This window comes from Hipposideros armiger, unplaced genomic scaffold (assembly GCF_001890085.2).
Source record: "Hipposideros armiger isolate ML-2016 unplaced genomic scaffold, ASM189008v1 scaffold_18, whole genome shotgun sequence".
NCBI classification, from domain to species: Eukaryota; Metazoa; Chordata; class Mammalia; order Chiroptera; family Hipposideridae; genus Hipposideros; species Hipposideros armiger.
The window spans coordinates 4588759-4607502 of NW_017731368.1; the positions used below are offsets into that span (position 1 = coordinate 4588759).

The following is an 18744-nucleotide window of genomic DNA, read 5'->3' on the forward strand; positions in this document are numbered from 1 at the left end:
CCACCCTCCCCACCCCCCGCCTTGAAGCAGATGTCTGGACCTGAGGCGATAAGGCCAGCCTCTCCCAGGGGCCACGAATGGCATCTTGGCTTGCAGCTGAAGAACTCTAGGCACACCAAACCAGGCCAGAAAATAGAGTTTAATTTTACACGTACAAATGCTACCTTAAATCCATAACACTTAAGAAAAATAAATACAAACTTTGGCTTAAAAGGAAAAGTGTGACACAAGCCCCGCCGTTGGGTGATGTGCGCATCACCCCAGGAACCCGACTTTCTGCCTCTTGGGCCCCAGGCTCTCTTCCTTGTGCAGGACAGTCTGCAGGGAGCTGTGCAGCACCTTGCCCACTCGCTTGCTGGTCTGCAGGATGGGGAAGGGGTGGGAGAGAGCATGCGTGAGGGCCCCGCTGGCCAGGACAAGCTTCCCTTTCTGCCAGCTGGCCATTCCAACACTACACACAGTCCATCTGCTCCACGATTAAACAAATCTATACGAAAACCCCCACAAATCCCAACAACGTAACAGTTACATTCAGGAAAAACCTCCATGCTAAAAAGAAAGGAAAACGACTTGGACCCCCAGCAGCGAGCAGCAAAGACCGCCCCAGCCATTCCCACTAATTTCCATTTAAACAATTCTAGGCCCACGGCGCATGGCAGACTGTCATCCTTCAAGCCCCTGGCTCCACCTTCGCTCGCTTCCTCCAGGGACAGGAAGCCATCAGCCAGGAATTCAACTCCCTAATCAAATCACAGAAGCTTGGGACTTGGGAGTTACAAATGACTCTGCATTATCAGTCCAACACTCTCATTTAGAAATGTGGGCAATTGGGATCAGAGAGGGAGAAGACGAGCAACTGCTACTGGCAGGTTCCTTACCTCCCAGTCAGACACCCCCCCCCCCATCCACCCTTGGCTGTCAGCAGACCTCTGCGCACACCAGCTGTTCTCCAAGCTCCACGTCTGGGGTTAAGGGTGTAAACAGGGAGAATTCCGATGGTGTGACAAGGTGGGCAGGGAGCCGCAGGCACTCCCAGCCAGGCCCCTGCACCTGCCTCAGAACCAGACCTCACCTCCATCATCTCAAAGATGCTCTCTGGGTCCAGGCTGCCCTTCCCCACTTTCCTCATGCAAGTCACGACTCCCTTGCTGGTCACGGACACCAGCAGGCTGGCCAAGGAGCAGGCCTCCTCCTGCAGACTGGCGTCCACCACGTGCCGGTAGCCGATCTGCAGTGAGAGCCGCAGAGCACACGGTGGGCAACGCACTCCCCGGACCCCATCCTGACGGCCTCCTGGAGGGACATCTGTGCCAGCAAGGAGCCTGCACTGCCCACTCAGGACCGAGATTTTACATTCTGCTCACGTGGAAAGTACTGGAAGCAATGTTCCTTCTATTACAGGGCACCGTGAGAGCCGTGTAACAGAAGCATGAGAGGGAACTACGGGGTGGGGGACTGAGAACTATAATTCGGAAAGCACCAAGTCAGAGGCCACCAAGGGTCTCCAACAGAGGGGCACAGGTGGAAATTCACACGAGGCCACTGGGATGTTTCACTGATGACGAAGATGAAATCAAGAAGGTCCATGCTAAGGGACATGCCCAACAAGGAGTCCAGTGCAGGTGGCTTTGGTCAGTGCAACACTTCACCATACCCTGGGTTTATGAAGTGATTTTGGGGGAATTAAACATGACCCTTTCAGTCTTATCTTTATATAATGAATCCTGCGTGGAGTCAACAACAATCTCGGCCCGTACGGGGCTCTTTGCACAGCTGGGGCAATACCGGTTACACATGAGCCTCAGCAGCCAGACGTCAGGCTGCACAGGCCTGGAGCGAACGTGAGAACCACACTTGACCTATTACATACCCAGGAGCCGCTCCAGCCCCTCATTTCAACATGTGGACACTGGAGCCCATAGAGGGACAGGGTTTGCCTTTCAGTCACCCTATTATTACACAACCAGCCAAGACCCATAGAGCCGAGGGAGTCAGAGGAGATACACCTACAGGGTTTCGGTGAAACAGCCAGTATGTAGAAGGAGCTAACAAACTCGGGTGACTATGACTATGAACCCGCTCATGTGCGCCTGAGATGCCTCTGTGTCTTCCATTCAGAACAAAGGAAAGAGACTGTTAATGACTGCTCAGAAAGATAAAGCTAAAACCAAAGACAGAGGACATAACAGCAGGAACCTGCTCTGATTTTGCCGGGTACCCCCAAGCTAGGGTTGCCAGATTTAGCAAATAAAAACACGGGATGCCCAGTTAAATTTTTTAAAAAAAGAAGAAAAGAAAAGAGCTGCTCAGGGCAGTGGTTTCTAATATAATCAAACTATTGGATTTGTGTTAAAGCTACTTCTATATGGTTTGTGAAACTATAACTTTTCAACTTAGTAAGTCTCCTTAACAGAGTGGGGTTGAAGGAGACCCACAGGGAAGACAAAACCCATCAGACACAAGTGCATACCTTGCACAGGGTGACGATGCAGGGGACATTCTCCACACTTAGCCGGATGCAGTCATAAGGGTCATCGGACAGCTCAATGTCCTTCGACCCTTCTTCATCCTCCAGAACACGAACTCTTGGTATCCTGGAAGCAGAAGCACAGTTACATTACTTTCTGAAAGGTCATTTCTTTTTCTTGAGATAGAATCCCTGTGTCTCACAACGTGAAGTCACGCCATGCCCGTACTCCCCATCATTCCTGTCGGGAGCACACAGGTGACACTGCAGGGCAGTGAGGAAAGGAGGGCTTTTAAAAAATGGTGCCTGGTCAATCCGATATGCAAAGTGCATCTTGAGCCCTACCTCACACCATGAACAAAACTAGACTGCAGACGTAAAGGTGAAAGATAAAACGATAAAACTTTTAGAAGAAAAACTAAGAACATCTTCATGAGATTAGACAAAGATTTCATGAATAGGACACAAAGTGCTTACTATAAAGGGAAAAAATAGATTCAATTATATTGTAATTGAAACACACACACACACAATGTGTATTAAGATTATGTATTTGTTCATCAAAAGACATCATTAGAAACTTAAAGGTAATCCAGAGTGGAAAAAATATTTGCAAATGTGTGCATGCATGTGTGTGTGTGTGTGTGTGTGCGCGGGTGTGTGTGTATAAACTGATATATTACACAAAGAATTCCTACTAAACATAAGAGAAAGACAGACAACCCAATAGAAAAATAGGCAAAAGACTTGAACAGGGACTTCATAAAAGAGGCTATTCATGTGGCCAATGAACCACAGAAAGGTTCTCAACTTAAATATTCACCAGGGAAACGAAAATTAAAACTACCATGTAATACCAAGGCACACTCACCAGAGTGGCTAATATTAAAAAGCCAAGGGTTGGCCAAGACAGGAGCAACCCAGAGCTCTAATTATACACTGCTGGGGAGAGTCTCACTTGATAGAAGCACTTTGAAAAACTGTTTTACAGTGGTATCTACTAAAACTAAACACAGCCATACCCTGTGACCCAAAACTTCCACCCCATCCAAGAGACGGGTAAATAAATATGTGCGTCAAAAGACATGTACAGAAATGCTGACGTCCGTCGCTGATGTCCGTGCGGCAGTCCCTACTGGAAACTGCCCAGATGCTGTGCATCAACAGTCGGCTGGATAAACAAACAGAGGCACATTCCCACAACGGAACAGCATACAGCAAGCAGCGAGCTGTGACTCTAAGCCGCCAGGCGGCTGTCTGGACCTAATGTTCAGTGAATGAGGCGGACACGAGAGAGAAGACACTGCAAACCCACTTATAACGGTACCAAACCGATCTGTTTTAGGACAGTGGTTATCCTCAGTGGGTATAGTGACTGCATGGGGTACAGGGTGGGAGGGCTTTGGGGGCTGTCGTTTTTCTGTTTCTTGAGCTGAGTGCTGGAAAAATAGTCAATTCACTCCAGCCTGGGGTGGGGGAGCCAGGAAGGAGGAGGTGGTGAGTACAGACGTCGTGGCAGTGCTTCTCCCTGTTCCTCTAACAAGCCTCCCATGATCGAGCCCTGCCGGCCATCCCTACACAAGCCAACATCCAGAGCCGATGAGTTCCAGCCAGAAAACGGCCACAGGGACCAAGGAGTCCTGCTAGGGTCTGCCCTGGCTGAAGTCCCCAGGGTGTAAGTACTAAGTAATATCCTATTTGGACAAATCATGTTTGAATTTTGGTATGTTAAAAAATAAGCGTAGACACACACACACACACGCTCACCCTTTCCCAACCCTTTGGCCACAACATGGTTCGGTAGAAGGCCTGGGGAATACCTGCTAGAGAATGGCCTCTGTCCTTCTAAAGGGGCCTGACTGTACAACAGGTCTCTCCACATTCCAGGGGGGCCCAATGCTTCACAGTCACCATCCCTTGCTGCCTGCTCTTATTCTGGGGATGAGAATGGCTATGCCCATGACAGGTGTCCCCCCAACCCGAGAAGCTAGGTTTTACCATCCTGCTGCATAGTTGGCCCAATAGCTCCCCACAGCTAAACAGCTTCATCTGGTTCCACTCTCTCTTTTTGCCCTGGTGCCCATGGAAACCAGCTGGCAGGCAGGCCTGAGGTACAACAGATGGCAACTTCCTTTCTTCTCCAGTAGAGCCCAAGCCCAGGCTGCTGCTGCTGGCACCTGCTGCTCGAGCCCCCACAGTGGGCACGAGTGCCAGGGCCACCCGTCGACTGTCTCAGCCAAGAGTGCAGTGGCACAGCCAGGGCTGGGGATTCCACGGTCTTCATTATCAGCAAATACTGCATCTTGTCATTTCTGACCTAAATTTATTTGACTTTGTTTTTGTTTTAAATTACAGAGGTAGTCTAAGTTCACCATAGAAGAACTCTAAAATACAGATAAATGATAAACGTTAAACTGCTCAGAATACAAGCACTGGAAAAATAGTCACAATGACCATCATGTGATATACGCGCTTCCAGATATATTCAATATAAGACTTGCCAAAAATAAAATACAACAAAACAAACAAAAAACAGGATGTGAGGACTGTCTTCAGTGGCTGGTTTTCCACATTAACAAACCTCTACATATGCTGCCGTGTGGCTGTCAGTCCCCTACTTGGCACACCAGGTTGTTTGCAATTTGTAGTCACCACTACAAAGCTGTGCTGAACGTGCCTCGAATATCTCTGCTCACTTACCCACTGAATCCTCAGGCTACATCCAAGAAGCGTCCACCCCTCATTTTCTAATGTCCCAGGATCCCCAGTACCATAATGTAAGCGCTCTCGTGGAATGAACACCCCACCCAAGTTTGTTTTCGAATGCTGCAAACATTCCTTAGAGAACCTGGTGCACAGAGCGGGGAAAAGTCTATAGAATCTAACAGTCAGAGGAAATGTCAACTCTAAAAATGCTTAGTGCCGTGTCCCTTGCTACATAGCCCGTCTGGGAAGCTGAACCACAGCGGTACAAGCATTTCCTGCTATTGACGTAAAGCAAAGGGCAGGTTGCTTTTAGAACATTCACACGTCCAGTCAGGAACTTTGTGAGCGCCTACTATGTGCCAGGTACTGTCCATGGTGCTGGGAGTACAACAGAGTGCAAAATAGGAAAACCCCTGCCCCCACAGAGCTTTATCCGGTAACAGGATTTGGACAGTTGGCCTGTAATTGGTTTCTACTCTTCTTGCTACTCTGTAGTTTTCTAATATTTTTCTACATGGTCTATGTTTACTTATGAAAATAACAATACAAAAAATAAATACAGGAATATATGCATATATTTAGTTTTAACTTGGGATAGCTCTGTCTTCTACAGCTTGCCGTTAAATACCGCCATTTTCAGTGCTAAACTCCCTTGTTATCTTCGCCTATGAGCTTCAGTAGAAATTCCCTCAATGTTCCATCACAAATGTCTGCTCGGGTTCTCCCCAGGCCCCCTGGATTGTTCCAGGGAGACTTACCTTGTACTGAAGAGAGCAGCCTTCACAGCAATGGAGATGGCATCAAACAAATTTCCACCACATTCCAGCAGCTAAGGGAGAAAGGGAGTGAGAAGGAAAGAAAAAGCAAGCGTCATGTCTTACTTAAGTATTACCCCAATTAAAAAACACTGGTTCCGAGTGCCGGCCGAGTGACTCAGTTGGTTAAGAGCTCGCTCAAGAGTTTGAGCTCTGAGCAACAGCGGCTCGAGTCCAGCCCGAGTTGAGCAGCCGCTGAGCTGCCAACAGGTAGCAGGATGGCTCAGCTTAAAAAAACAAAACAAAACACTGGTTCCTAAGAAATGCTGACCAGGTGTTTATAAAACAAAGATAAGAACGCGTGGCTGCTCTCCTGGCTCACCGTCACAGCATGTTCATGGCCCTGTCCTGGCCGCGCTCTCATGAGCCGCCTGTGCGAGGTCACACTTGGCCCTGGCGGTGGCACCACCACGCAGAGGCTGCGGCCTGCAGCGGATGTCCTCTACAGGCCCCGCAGCCAGCCAGGCCTGCACTGAAGGACGCCATCACCTTGATTTTGCCCCAGATAGCTCCCAGCTGCACTGCAAGCATTCCTCTCAGCTTTGCCAGCATAGGCCCGGCCTCCAAACAGGTAAAAAACGGTGGCCACTGACGCTGCAGCTGCTACCAGGTTCACGGTGATTACCTGCCGCACGTCATTACCATGTTCTACATTAAGTGTAATAACAGCTCAGGTCCTTCATACAAGCTTTTGCCCAAGAGCAAAAGTGCTGCCTGCACTTCTGTGTGCTCACTCAGCAGGGAAGGTTAGAGCACGTTATTAAGTGAAAGGTGACACAGGCGCCTGTCATTTTAGGGAAGCTTTGGCTTGAGTTTATGGAATAAAGCCAACTGGGCTCCACCAAGGAAGAAGGAAGAGGAAGTCCTACGCCGAAAGCCAAGTCGTATGTTTCCGTGTTTTTGCTCGGAGGCTGTCTCCTCTTCATCTGAACTGTGAACTGCTGAGGGCTGGACCCTGTCGGGTTCGCTCATTGCTTTATCCTCAGTGTCCAGCACAAGCACTGCCATGGAAAAGGAGCCCAGTGACTACTTACGGAAGACAGGCAGGCCCTAAGCATGGGCTTCCGAACTCAGCTAAGAGTCCACAATTACACCTGGCCCGTCTCACGCATACCCAGTGCAAATCTCCAATTCCCACCTTTACGCTTTCCGAGCAAACCTCACATGCAGACACCAGCCATCTTTCCCATAGCCCCGTATAATTACTGCTTATTAAAACATGACCCTCCAGCCATATGTCCACCTGGCTTGGCGACTGCAGCTCACTCTTCCCTAATGGGTTCGGATTTGACTGCGGCACAGCTCCTGGGTCAGACGTCTGCCTCTCAGTCATCCTCGCCAGTTCGCTGAGTGACACTGAGTGGCACTAAACCTGTGTCTCGTGGAGGGGAAACCGGAGTTGTTATAAAGGTTGACACGACTATTTGTGAGGCTCTCAGAAGTGTGTCCAGCACATGGTAGGCACTGGTTGGTGTTTTACAGAAACACTGAGCTGCTCGTTCATTTTCCAGTCGTCCTCACAGACTGAGGACGCGTGCTGCACGCTCCCCATCCTCATGGTTGGGAGCCGAGGTTCCTGACCCCGGCTGTGCTTCAGAATCACCGAGGAGCTTACTAAAAATGCAGGGTGAGGCCCGGGGTGTGCATTTTACTCCAGTCTCTAGGCGAGACTGGTGATCACCAGGGCTGATGACCACCGTTTTATACTCTGCTATCTCTGCTTTATGCAAAGAAAGTGCTAGATGAAAGTTGATGTCTGTCCTAGCAGTCGAGGGGCCGCCAAGCTGGAGAAGACCCTGGAGAGCACTTCACCCAACGCTTCCTTGACAGGTGAGGGTACAGGCACTCGCAGCACAGCGGCCTGACTCCCGTCCCAGCACTCCTTCTACTCTCCTGCACTATGTTCCACGAAGGCCAACACCAACTTTGATTTTTAACATGCCAGCTTGTTTGCTGGGGACCCCCCATCAGCCTGCCGTCCTCCACAGGGCGCAAAGGATGAGCCCAGGCCGGGCCTCAGGTCTGCCTGCCCAGGCCCCTCACGACGCACCAACTCGGGCAGTGGGGGTCTGACTCTCCTCTGCCGTTCGCTGTCCTCTGAGCTTCAGTTTCCCCCTCAGTAAGGCAGTCAGACTTCTCCCTAGGGCGGCTGTGAGGTTCACATGAGATCACGTCATCAGCATTCTCAGCACATAACAGGTGCTCAGAGACTACCTTTCTCTCTGCTGCCAGGCAGGCCCAGCCTAGCAAGAATCTTTCTGCTAAACATCACTATGTTTACAGCTAAGAATCAGAGGGGAGAGAGAGGGATATGGAGGCCCAAAGCAACCCGACTGGGCTGTCAGAATAAGCCCAGATGAGCTGGGAAGAGAACGGGAGATGCAGGGTGTCCAGTGCTGCAGAGCATGGTCCAGGGTCCCAGAGAAGGTCGGAGGTGCCCACCCTCTCCAGGGATAGTCCCTCCTTGTAACAGAGGTGGGGCAGGTGCAGTACAAGGGAAAGACAGGCTTGGTCACAAACACACCTTCCTGCCAGATGCACAAATCCTAGAGTGCTTCTTTTAGGGGAACAGCACAACTTATTTTGTTAGCCTTCTGGGGATGAGGGGTTTCTTTTCACAAAGTGTAATACTGTGGTTCATAATAAGAAATGTGTATTTGGTCTTGGACCTGTTTCTGGTACAGAGCTCCTAAAACCCCTGGAATTTCCTAAGTGAGGAAAGTGAGAAGGAGTGATAACGGTGTCTTTTGCTCTGTTAACAAGGTGACTTCTGGACCCCACCTAAGGACAGGGGCCGCCTGCCAGGAGAACCAATCATGATTAGAGGGTTGGAACTTTCAGCCCACTGCCTGACCTCTGGGAGGGGACAGGGGCTGGAGGTTGAATCAACCGCCAATGGCCAATGATTTAATCCATCACACTTTGTAACGAAGCCTCCATAAACACCCAAAAGGACAGGGTTTAGAGAGCTTCTGGGCTGGTGAACACGTGGGGGTGCGGGGCGGGTGGCCTGCTCTGAGCGTGGGAGCTCCACGCCCCTTCCCACGTACCTCACCCTACACATTCTTCCATCTGGCTCTTCCTGAGTTATATCCTTTTATATAAACTGGTGATCTAGCAAGTAAAATGTTTCTGAGTTCTGTGAGCCGCTCTAGCAAATTAATCGAACTCTAGGAGGAGGTCATGGAACCGCTGACCTGCAGCCAGTAGGTCAGAAGCACAGGTGACAGCCTGGGGGTGGGGGACAGTCGTGTGGACTGAACCCTCAACCTGTGGGGTCTGATGCTGCCTCCCGTAGATGGTGTCAGAACTGAGTGGAATTCTCAGACACCCGCTGCTGTCCAAGAATTGTTTGCTGATGTGAGGGAAACCCCACATGCGCACATTAGAATTGTGTCCAGGAACCCTTTCATAAGGCAACCCCCCCAAACCTACTGCTAGGGAGTACAGCCTACCAAGAAGAAAGCATGTCTCCTCACAGAAAACCTGCTCTTCCTGGGTCTCCCCTTGCTGTTCTCGGACACCCAGGCTCAGCGTCTCGGGCACCACACACAGCCAGCTGCCAGGTGCGGAGACAACTCCACAGTCCCTTTTCTTCCCACGCTAAAGCCACAGACCATGTCCTGGTCCTCATCACCACTCCCGGGGCCCAGCACAAGACAGCCTTGTGACCGACCTCCCCATCCAAGGTCACCTATGCAATGTCAGTGTGACAGTCTTGGGCAAACACCAAAGCCATTAAAGAATTATGAAGAATAAGAAGAGTGACGTTTCCATGCAGTTAAATTCCCACTCTCATAAAATAACCCAAGTGGGATAAAAAACAATACCAGAAATGAGTGGATAGTCTGACTGTAATAGGTTTCAAGTAAATGTGTCTATCAAGCTGAGACCTCTTGGGCCAGTTCCTTGACCTCTCTGCATTAGTTGCCTTATTTGTTCATGGGGAAAACAAGTGTCCACTTGCAAAACATTTGTAAGGGTTAAATGAAAATGCATGTAAAGAATTCATTATCATTCCACATAGAAAAATATGCCCATTTGTCTAGATTCTGCCCACAACTCTGTCTGGCACCATCCAGAGAGCATCTCTTGTTTTTTCCTTCCCTGACAACCTCTGTGAATAATTTTAGGTGCTACCATGCTCTGACTAGAACTTTACTGGAGGGTGGGGGATTACACATATGCTACCACACACACGTTGTATTTAATAAAAAGAACCATCGCAGAAGACCAATCTTTTCCCAACCCTGGAAGTTGAAAGCACCCACCTGAGGGAAAAAGCACTGGGAGGAAGGCAGGCCAGGTGGTCTCCAGCGAAGGCAGAGGGCGGCTGGCACAGCCGTGTGAGACTTACCAGCACGTCCACATAGAGCACCCAGCAGTGCTCGCGAGGACTGATGCACAGGGCCTGCAGGTCCACGCTGCTCTTGTTGTTGAATATCCGGGAGAGGGTGTTAGCGATCTCTGTGCCAAGGTCATCGCCTCCTCGACCTTCAAATTCAGGGGTAGCATTGGCTGAACTACACAGAAGGATGACAGAAAAGCTGGTGAGTCTTCTCAATGCAAAGAGCACGGGCGCAAGGCTTTATTCTAGCTGCCCTGTGGGATGCTGGAAGAGCCAGCTCTACGGGGAAAGCCACTGAAATGAGGAAAGGATGGCGGCAGTTACTTCTCCAGCCTCCAGGCACACAGAACGCGCCTGACCTGCACCAGCCCTAGGTTTGTCAGTGTGTGTGATGGGAGTCTTCCCTGACTCGTGGCAGAAGCCATCTTTATACAAAGTACAAGACAGCAATGGTAAAGTAAACTCAGGCCAGTAATAATTCACTGTCTTATCTGGAGAGGATAAGAAATACTCTTCTCTGGCAGGCCCAGGAAGCCAGGAAGCCCAGACAATCAAACAGTCTGGCTTACAGAGCAGTTACATTACATACACCATCCCTAGCTTTCACAACTTTCAAATACATGATGATATCCTCAAAAGAAAAGCCACAATGTTAAGCACAATACCCTTGCTGGAATGATCTAGAAGACATGTATGATAGTATGCCAGAGCTATGTCATCCTCTAGATTATCACTGTACTGAAAAGCAGGGAAATGGAACACGAGAGACAGACTGCTGGCTGATTAATATCAGGTTATCCCTTTATCTGCTATTTTTCAAGAGAAAACCTTTTCCATTTTGGCCTGTTGAATCTCATGCCCAATTAACTCAACAAAGAATAAAGAGGCATCAACATTTGCCACTCTAAGTGCTACTCAAGTGTTTAACAGGACATTTTTGAGGGTTTGGCTTAACAAAAACAAACCCTTAATACATCTGTGAGATAAGTAAACATTCCAGGAATCATTTTACTGTAATGACTAAGGCCCAGAAAGGCAAGAAACCAATTGTTTCAGCAGGGTCTCTACAAAATCACATAGTGAAGCTGTCTGTTCCCCAGCTCATCTGTCCATCCTCTCACCCATAAGGTTCCCCACCCCATGCTGGGCCCTGGAGACCCAGAGACCATGCAAAGCAGATGCAGACCCTAAGTCAGCACAGCAGGAGTGGGGGGTCAGGGAGGATCTCAGTCAGTGCTGAGGGTTAGAGGAGACCTCGAACCTGAAGGTGAGCAGAAGTTGGTCAGGCAACAGGCAGATAGGGTGGGGAGCAAGGGGCAGGTGGGATCCAGGCAGAGCAAAATCTGCGCGAAGCCTCAAGGCTGTGCCCACCCTATTTGTGTCATGCTAGAGGAAATCTCACCTAATACACTTTAATGTCCCTTCTGTCTAGTTCATTCTAATATAGATATAAGAATGACTCCTAAAACACTCAAGAGCGTATTGTTGCATAATAACTTTGTAACCTTACCACTACAAGCCAGCAGAACCCCAATTTAAAATCCCCAGGAGAAACTTCATTATTGCCATAGCAACGTGGCCGGGCCCTCCCTGCCTCTGCCCGTCTCAGGCACTGGGCCATGAAAAAAAGCTCATTTATGGTGAAATAATCAAGTCACCAGGGACCAAGCTTATTTTGCACAACCAGCAAAACACAACCTGTTCCTAATTTAAACCCTAAGCAATCAATATTAAGCTCTATATTTTAAGTGTTTAAAAACACATCTATGCAGATCTCTATGTAGATAAATCCAGTCAGAGATGCTTATGCTTAATGTGTTTACCTTTTCTAATTATAGTGGGTCATATCCTCTTGGGCGTGACTAATTACCGGGCATGACGCATTAACTCTTCCACAGCCCTATGGGATGGTTTACAGAACTTCCCAGGTCCAACCGGCTAAATTCATCTACCTACAAAACCACGCCCCATCGGCTTTTTTGGACCCTGGGCTAATTTAAAGTGAAAATTTTTTCCCATTTTAAAAGATTATTTTCTTTTTTAAACATGTCATTCTTTCGGCACAGCTGGTAACGAGGCAGAGACCAAGGTTTAGAGGCAGATGAGGCCACAGAAAGCTCTTGAGTGTGGATGGTGCCCTGGCGGGGCAGCAGCTCTGGGGAGGAGGCTGGAAAGCAGCCAGCTGTTGGGGGGGGGGTTGGGGGACAGTACTTGGAGCAATATGAGAAAAGCCAGAGCCCGTGTACTCTGCCGAAGGAGGAAGAGAAGGGCTGAAATAGAAAAATCAGGGTTCCACCTCAATTCTAGGGGCGCTCATAGCACAAGAACCCTTTCTGATAGTGTTGGGCAGAAATGTAGACCTGGAAATAGCCTTAGTGGCCATTTCCAGAGGACAAAAAAACCAAATGCCTGCAGGGGCCAGCCAGGGAACTCCAATTGTCTAAACAAAGGGCCATATGTAATTACAGGGAGAGATGGTGACTGTGGAAAACTTTCCAGCCTTGTCTAAAGGCATTTTAATTCGCCTTTAAAAACACCTCCATGACTGAAACAAAAATCTCGCAGATGGGATGTGGCCTTCAGGATGACACTGTGAGACCTCAGATGGTCCAAGTCTCACATTTTATGAGAGAAGCTTTAACAAGTTTTTGGAATGTGTACCATATGCCAGACCCCACTCCGAGCACTTTAGCTGTATTAACTCATTTAATTCTCACAACCCTCCAAGGAAGGCAGTATTATTGGCCCCATCTTGGAGACGTGACTGAGTCACAGAAAGAGTCTACCCGGGGCAGCCCGGCCCTATCTGCTAGGCTTCGCTGGCCGCTCCCTGAATGTGTAATCTGGCTCGCTTGGCTTGTAGCCTGCCCCCAGTCAGGTTAGTGTTCCTTGGGCCTGTCTCATGCCTCAAAATAATGAATGGGTGCTCTGGCCCTGGGGCTTGTTACTAGTTTACAAATGTTAGAGTTAAGAACTGCAGAGCAAGGGAGTCCTAAATAAAAAGCTTCTCTATTAGGTATAAAGTTTAAAAAGAGAGAGAGAACGCAGGTTGGTAATCCTAGCCCACTGGTCACAGGCTTCACGACATATGCTTTAGGTAGGTGAGGACACACTTGGTTTTTCAGCATAAAACCAAGTGCTTTTCTGGTTTCACTGTTACACAAACCAATTCAAATCCTTCATAACGTATGACCCCACCCCTCTTCCAGGGCTGTTGAGAAATCGCTTACTGAGCTGGATAAACTAATAAAAATCCTGGGAACTATGTCCCTCCCAGTGCTCCACCCCTCTTGACTCATCACCCCCACTTCACTCCTCCTGCTTGGCACACCTCTCTCTGGTTTAACTGGGGTACGCGGAGGTCAAGGCCATGTCTACCTGCAGTGGGACTTCAGACACTAGGCCCATTGTTGTTTCCCTCACTATCAATCTAGGTTGCGAATCCGTGGAGTCTTACAGGCAGGTCAGGCCAGGCCCATGGCAGCAAGAGTGATTCAGTGGGTGCCTGACCCGGGGCCTTGGTCCTCAGTAGTCATCCAGCCCCAGGCAGGTCTCAATTCCTCCTATTCCTCTGTGTGCTCACGTGCTCATGCCTGAGCCTGCAAGAAGTGTCCCCATACATGGGTATGGGGACAGTAGCACATTCTGAACATTCTGTCACTAAGCCCTTGTTTGAAGTTTCTGGGAGAGTTATCTCATCAACTCTGAAGACTTTCAGAGTACAGCTAGCCTCAAATGGCTTCTGCAGGTGGCCTCTCGGCTTTGCCCCCACCCCCGGCCCTTCAGCCAAGAACAGTGGGCCCTTCAAGCAGCACTAAGCAGGTAGGAACAGAGACCAAGTGGCTCCACCCACCAATTCAGGGCTAAAAGCTTATGGTTCAATATTAGTGAAAAACACAAGGGATCACATTGAAAAGTAGTTAAGGTCCCAGAAGGAAGCAACACGTGTTGGGCATACAGAAATGCCTATGAATGAAACGTGCTCCCCACTTGCCCAGTTAAAAATCAAAGCCAAACCACAGTTCCTAAGCCCATCAACATGGTGGTCAGCCAGCTGAGAAGCGATTTGATGGGCTGCCACCTAGTGGTAACCCACAGTGACACACCAGCTCATTCAATTCTTAACCTTCCTCTGGGCTTCAGATGGAAAGCATCTTTCCTCAGGTTTCAAAGTTCGTGTTTAAAATGGCCTTTTCTCAGGCAAAAACTATCAAACTAAAGAAATGAGACAGGAGTCAGAAGGTCCGAGTTTGCTCCCAGTTTAGTGAAAGCGCTGCCAGGCATCCCTGGAGCAGAGCTCAGGAACCCCAAGTCTTTACTTCTCCACTGGTATGGGGGGTATGGGTGCAACAGGGCACCATTTCCAAAGGGCATCGTTCCCAAGACACAGGGAAAACTGGGGGTGGGAGGCAGTGTCTACCACCTCTGGCTCCATGTATTATTCCAAGTAGACAAACCGAAGTAGAATGAGTTAGCAGAAAAGCAGTTCATTTTCTGAGCCCTCTCTAGCTCTGGGAATTAAATAATTAAAACCTGGAAGTGGCTGATAAATAGTTAAGTCAAGCTGGGCTCATCAGACTGGCAGGAGGGAACCCCCCTCCCCTCCCAATTACTTTCCTCCCGCTGGGGAAGAACTCTGTTTCAGCCTGCGGATGGGCGAGTGCCTTGAGCGCTCCAGCAGAGGCCCCACACCCGGGGCCTGGGGAAGAGGGGCAGCACCCTTATTGCTGGGCATGTCCACCCACAGGTGCCCAGAAGCCATTCCTAGTCGCTGGATTGGAATAAAGGGGTTTGTCTGTGTAATTTAGATGCTCCCTGCAGACTCAAATGAGGTTCTGGGAAAGGTGGCAGCCAGTGGTGCCTGGTAATCTCTCCCTTCTCCGCAGGAAAATGGGGTTCTGCGAATCTCTCATGGTAGTTCTCCCTCTGGGCTGATCACACTAACTGAGCCACTTAAAGACACTACAGTGTGCCACCATGAGACTATCCATTTTGAGAAAGCGACTCAGGAGAACTCCCTGGGAACTGGAGCTCCTAGGCCTGTTGGGGTTCTCCTGAGACTTACAAAGGGGGGAAGAGACCAGCTGGCAGCCACTCAGCCAGGAGACAGAGAGGCTGACTCCTAGAAGCCGGGTCTTAGGAAGAGGCAGCTCAAAGGCTCCTGGCACCCCAGAGCCAGCCTCCCTTTAAAGCAGGGACTAGAAAGAAAGGCACAAGAGCAGCAAGCAAACCCGGAGTCATGTTCAGACACAAAGCGACAGTGAAACGTGTCCACTGCACCACGCACTGAGGGCCAGCGCCCTCTCGCTGGTGTGCCTGGGTGGCTGTCTTTGGTCTAAGGGGAAGAGGTAGAAGATAACAAAGAGGAAGAAAAGGAGACCAACTTATAGTTCCTCACACATTCAGTGCTGTTTACTGCACTGAATTAGGGAGATCAAGGCCAGGGGAGGCATTTTTCTTCCTCTAAGAGCAAAGGAGGAGGTAAGCTGGAAGCCTGGGCAAAGTCACCACCATGCACAGTAGCTTCAAGAATGGGCCAATTCCACTGCACAACCCAGACTGGTGAGAGCAGCTGAGTAGAACCAGGAGAGGAGACTGCTCTGGGGGGCAGGGCTGGGGCAGGAATGGGCTAGAAGTAAAACTGGCCAAAAGGATGAATGCAGATACATTCTGGGACCAGTAAGCACAATATCCCCCAAAGCAGGCCTCCATAGGCTGCATGAAGTAGAAAGAGCAAAGACTCAGTGGGACAGACCCAGCTGTGTGACCCTAGGAGTCACTCACCCGCTCTTAACTCATCTGTCTCACACACACAGTTTGGAAGTGAAGACTGGAAGGCTAGAACTTGCTACACAATGTGGGTTAGCATCTGTGAGAAAAGGGCTGACGCAGCAGCCCCCCGGCTGCTATCTGTACAAGGGCCTGCTTACAAGGCTGGCTCTCAGCTGGCTCTGGGAGCCTGGCTCTCAGACTGCTCCCAGTCAACAGTCAACTGTATCCACTGTGCCTAGATTGTCTCTGCAAAAAAACGGTGTACGCTCAACACTTGCTTTCCTTCTAGGAGTCTGGGATTTTGGTGTGTGCTATGCAGAGGGTGCTTACATGACCAGCCCCCCAAAATATCTTGGGTGCTGAGTCTCTAAAGGGTTTTATTGGTCAGAATCATCGCACACATGTTGCTGCATTTTTGTTGCTGTAATAAATCTTAGCCATGAGTACAACCATATGCTATCTTGTGAGTCCGCCCAGCAATTCTCTCAATGTGTGGCGGTCTTGTGGACCCCCAATACAGTATCAAATTACAAACCTGCACCTAGCATGAGCCACAGAGAGCCTTACCCACCTCTAGAAGGCCTGCTTCACCACCTGGCTAGAAGTGAAATTATAGATGGGAGACGAGACTGGGCCAGCAACCCAATAAAAAGCCCAACCCCTAGAAGAGGGAGGTGACAAGAGGGAGAGAAATGACATTTACTGAAAGGCCTCTGGGAACCATTCACTGTGCTAGGTGCTCCCTCTATCATCATTTCATTTCCTCATCATGACAACAGTATTATTATCCCCATTTTTTAGATAAAGAAACTTAGGCATAGAGAGACTAACTAGCCTGAGGCCAGTCACACAGCTGGCCAGAGCAGGAGGCCAGCCCCAAGGCTGGCTGGCTGCAGACACTGCTGATCTAGGCTTTTCCCAGCACCCACAGCGCCTGCCTAGCTGCCACTCCCTCAGCCTGTCGGGCTGCTTGGCTGGCTCTTGCCCTTGCTCTGCCAAGCAAGTCATGAGAAGCTGACTGCAAAGATAGAGCAGAAAGGGAAAAGGGCATTTTAGATGATTCTTATCATCTATGTTTGATATTTTTCAAAGCACCATAACATCCGTCACCTTGTTGCACTCTCATAACCACCATGAGCTGGGCGGCCTGGCAGACACCCCCTTTTCCAGCCGGGGAAAATGAGGCCCGGCAAAGGCCAGGTGATTAGGACAAGGACAGAACTTGACCCAGCACCTCCTTCCACATGCCCCAGTGCCTGGCACAGGAAGAACTCAGTAAATACCTGCCGGCTGGATGAAGGATGATTAAATACAAGATAACAGTGGGCTTGGCCGGAAACCAGAGGTTCATTCTCTGAACCTTTTAAATCATTTCAATCTTTATCTTTTAAATTACTTTTCTTTAAAAACATCTGCATAGTACTGACCAGTCCACAAAGAACTCCAAGTAACCTTCATTTGGTTTCTCCAGCTTCGGCGTCCCCATTTCGGCTTTCACGCCCACCAAGATGTCTGTGTGACCCTGCAGACACACGCAAAACAGGTACTCACACAGGGCAGGCAGCCAGGTACCGAAACACCTCCCTCCTCTCCCAGACACACACCCCTGGGGGACTTTCTTTAGAGTAGTGCTGGGACCTGGAAAGTGACCCTTGGAGATGAGGGGTCCTTCAGAGCTAGACAGATCCTCTCCCAGAGTTTGGCTTGGGTCTTAGATTTCCCCCCGGAACAATCTGCTCCAAAAGCTTGGAGGGCCCGCAGCGGGTTCCCTAGGGCCTACCCATTCCTCCCCCTGGGCACTGGCTGTGGCCACAGTACTCACCAGCTTGACCCTGGCAGACCCACTGGTGTTGGACACCACCTCGGTTTCCACTTCGACACACCGATAGTCCTCACAGCCACGGCCATCCATGCGCAGGTCTTCCTAAGTGCGACAACACTGCCCTAAGGCTGCGATCCCAAGCTAACAACAGACTCCTAGCCCATCACTCCTTGTCACTCCCCTAGAAACTCGTACAGCACTTCTCTTTCTCTTAGAGAACCACCCACACTTCTGGATGTTACAATGTTACTATTTTACATATGAGGAAATGGAGACTCAGAGAAGTTAAGCAACTTGTCCAAGGTCCCACAGCTAGTGAGAGCAAAGCTAGGTGTCCATGCCAGGTCTGTCCTGGGAGGCAAAGTCCTCACTACATTCCACTAGACAGAATAGGCACACAAAACAAAAAAAGATCTCAACAAGAGACAAAATAGGCTGCCCCTTGCCAAATATGCAACTCTGAAATTGCACCAAGAAGTATGTGTTGTCAGAGCCAAAGGGCGCAACTATCTCAGCTGTATCCTCCCTGACCCTCAACCCCAAAAAGATCTACTCTGTGAACACCTAAAAACAACTAGCTGATATCTTCTAAAACACACATTCTCTAGAACAGGGTCAACAAACCCAGGCCTGCAGGGCCATCTGTTTTTTGTTTTTGTTTTAAAGATTTTTACTGGGGAATTGGGGGATGGGAACAGCGCTGGGGAATTGGGGGGAGGGGAACAGACAAGTTTCTGTCCTTTTGTTCTTCAGTCTAGTTGTGGAGGACGTTGCTTCACTGGCCCAAGTTGGCACCATCATTGCGCTCTTCCCG

General features: G+C 49.5%; 1 protein-coding gene across 2 annotated transcripts; it reads right to left on the minus strand.

The window, feature by feature from the left end:
* Positions 1-103: 103 nt before the first annotated feature.
* Positions 104-18206, minus strand: EXOSC7 (exosome component 7). Of its 2 annotated transcripts, XM_019633846.1 has the most exons (7): positions 17931-18192; positions 17536-17630; positions 10346-10511; positions 5932-6002; positions 2471-2594; positions 1073-1228; positions 126-360 (listed from the first exon to the last, which is right to left on the minus strand). In XM_019633846.1, the coding sequence occupies exons 1-7, from the start codon at positions 18018-18020 to the stop codon at positions 256-258; spliced, it is 807 nt and encodes a 268-aa protein (XP_019489391.1). In that variant the 5' UTR covers positions 18021-18192; the 3' UTR covers positions 126-255. The 2 variants fall into 2 exon arrangements, with proteins under 2 accessions (XP_019489399.1, XP_019489391.1); XM_019633854.1 differs by lacking the exon at positions 1073-1228 and having other exon boundaries at positions 104-360; positions 17931-18206.
* Between the last annotated feature and the right edge of the window lie 538 nt (positions 18207-18744).

Coding starts and splice junctions, on each gene's coding strand:
- EXOSC7 (XM_019633846.1), bottom strand. CDS start 18,020: ATGGATGGCCGTGGCTGTGAGGACTATCGGTGTGTCGAAGTGGAAACC. Junction 6,003..10,345: donor TGCTCTATGTGGACGTGCTG/GTAAGTCTCACA, acceptor TTTCTCCCTTAG/CTGCTGGAATGTGGTGGAAA. Junction 2,595..5,931: donor GCTGCTCTCTTCAGTACAAG/GTAAGTCTCCCT, acceptor TTCTGCTTCCAG/GATACCAAGAGTTCGTGTTC.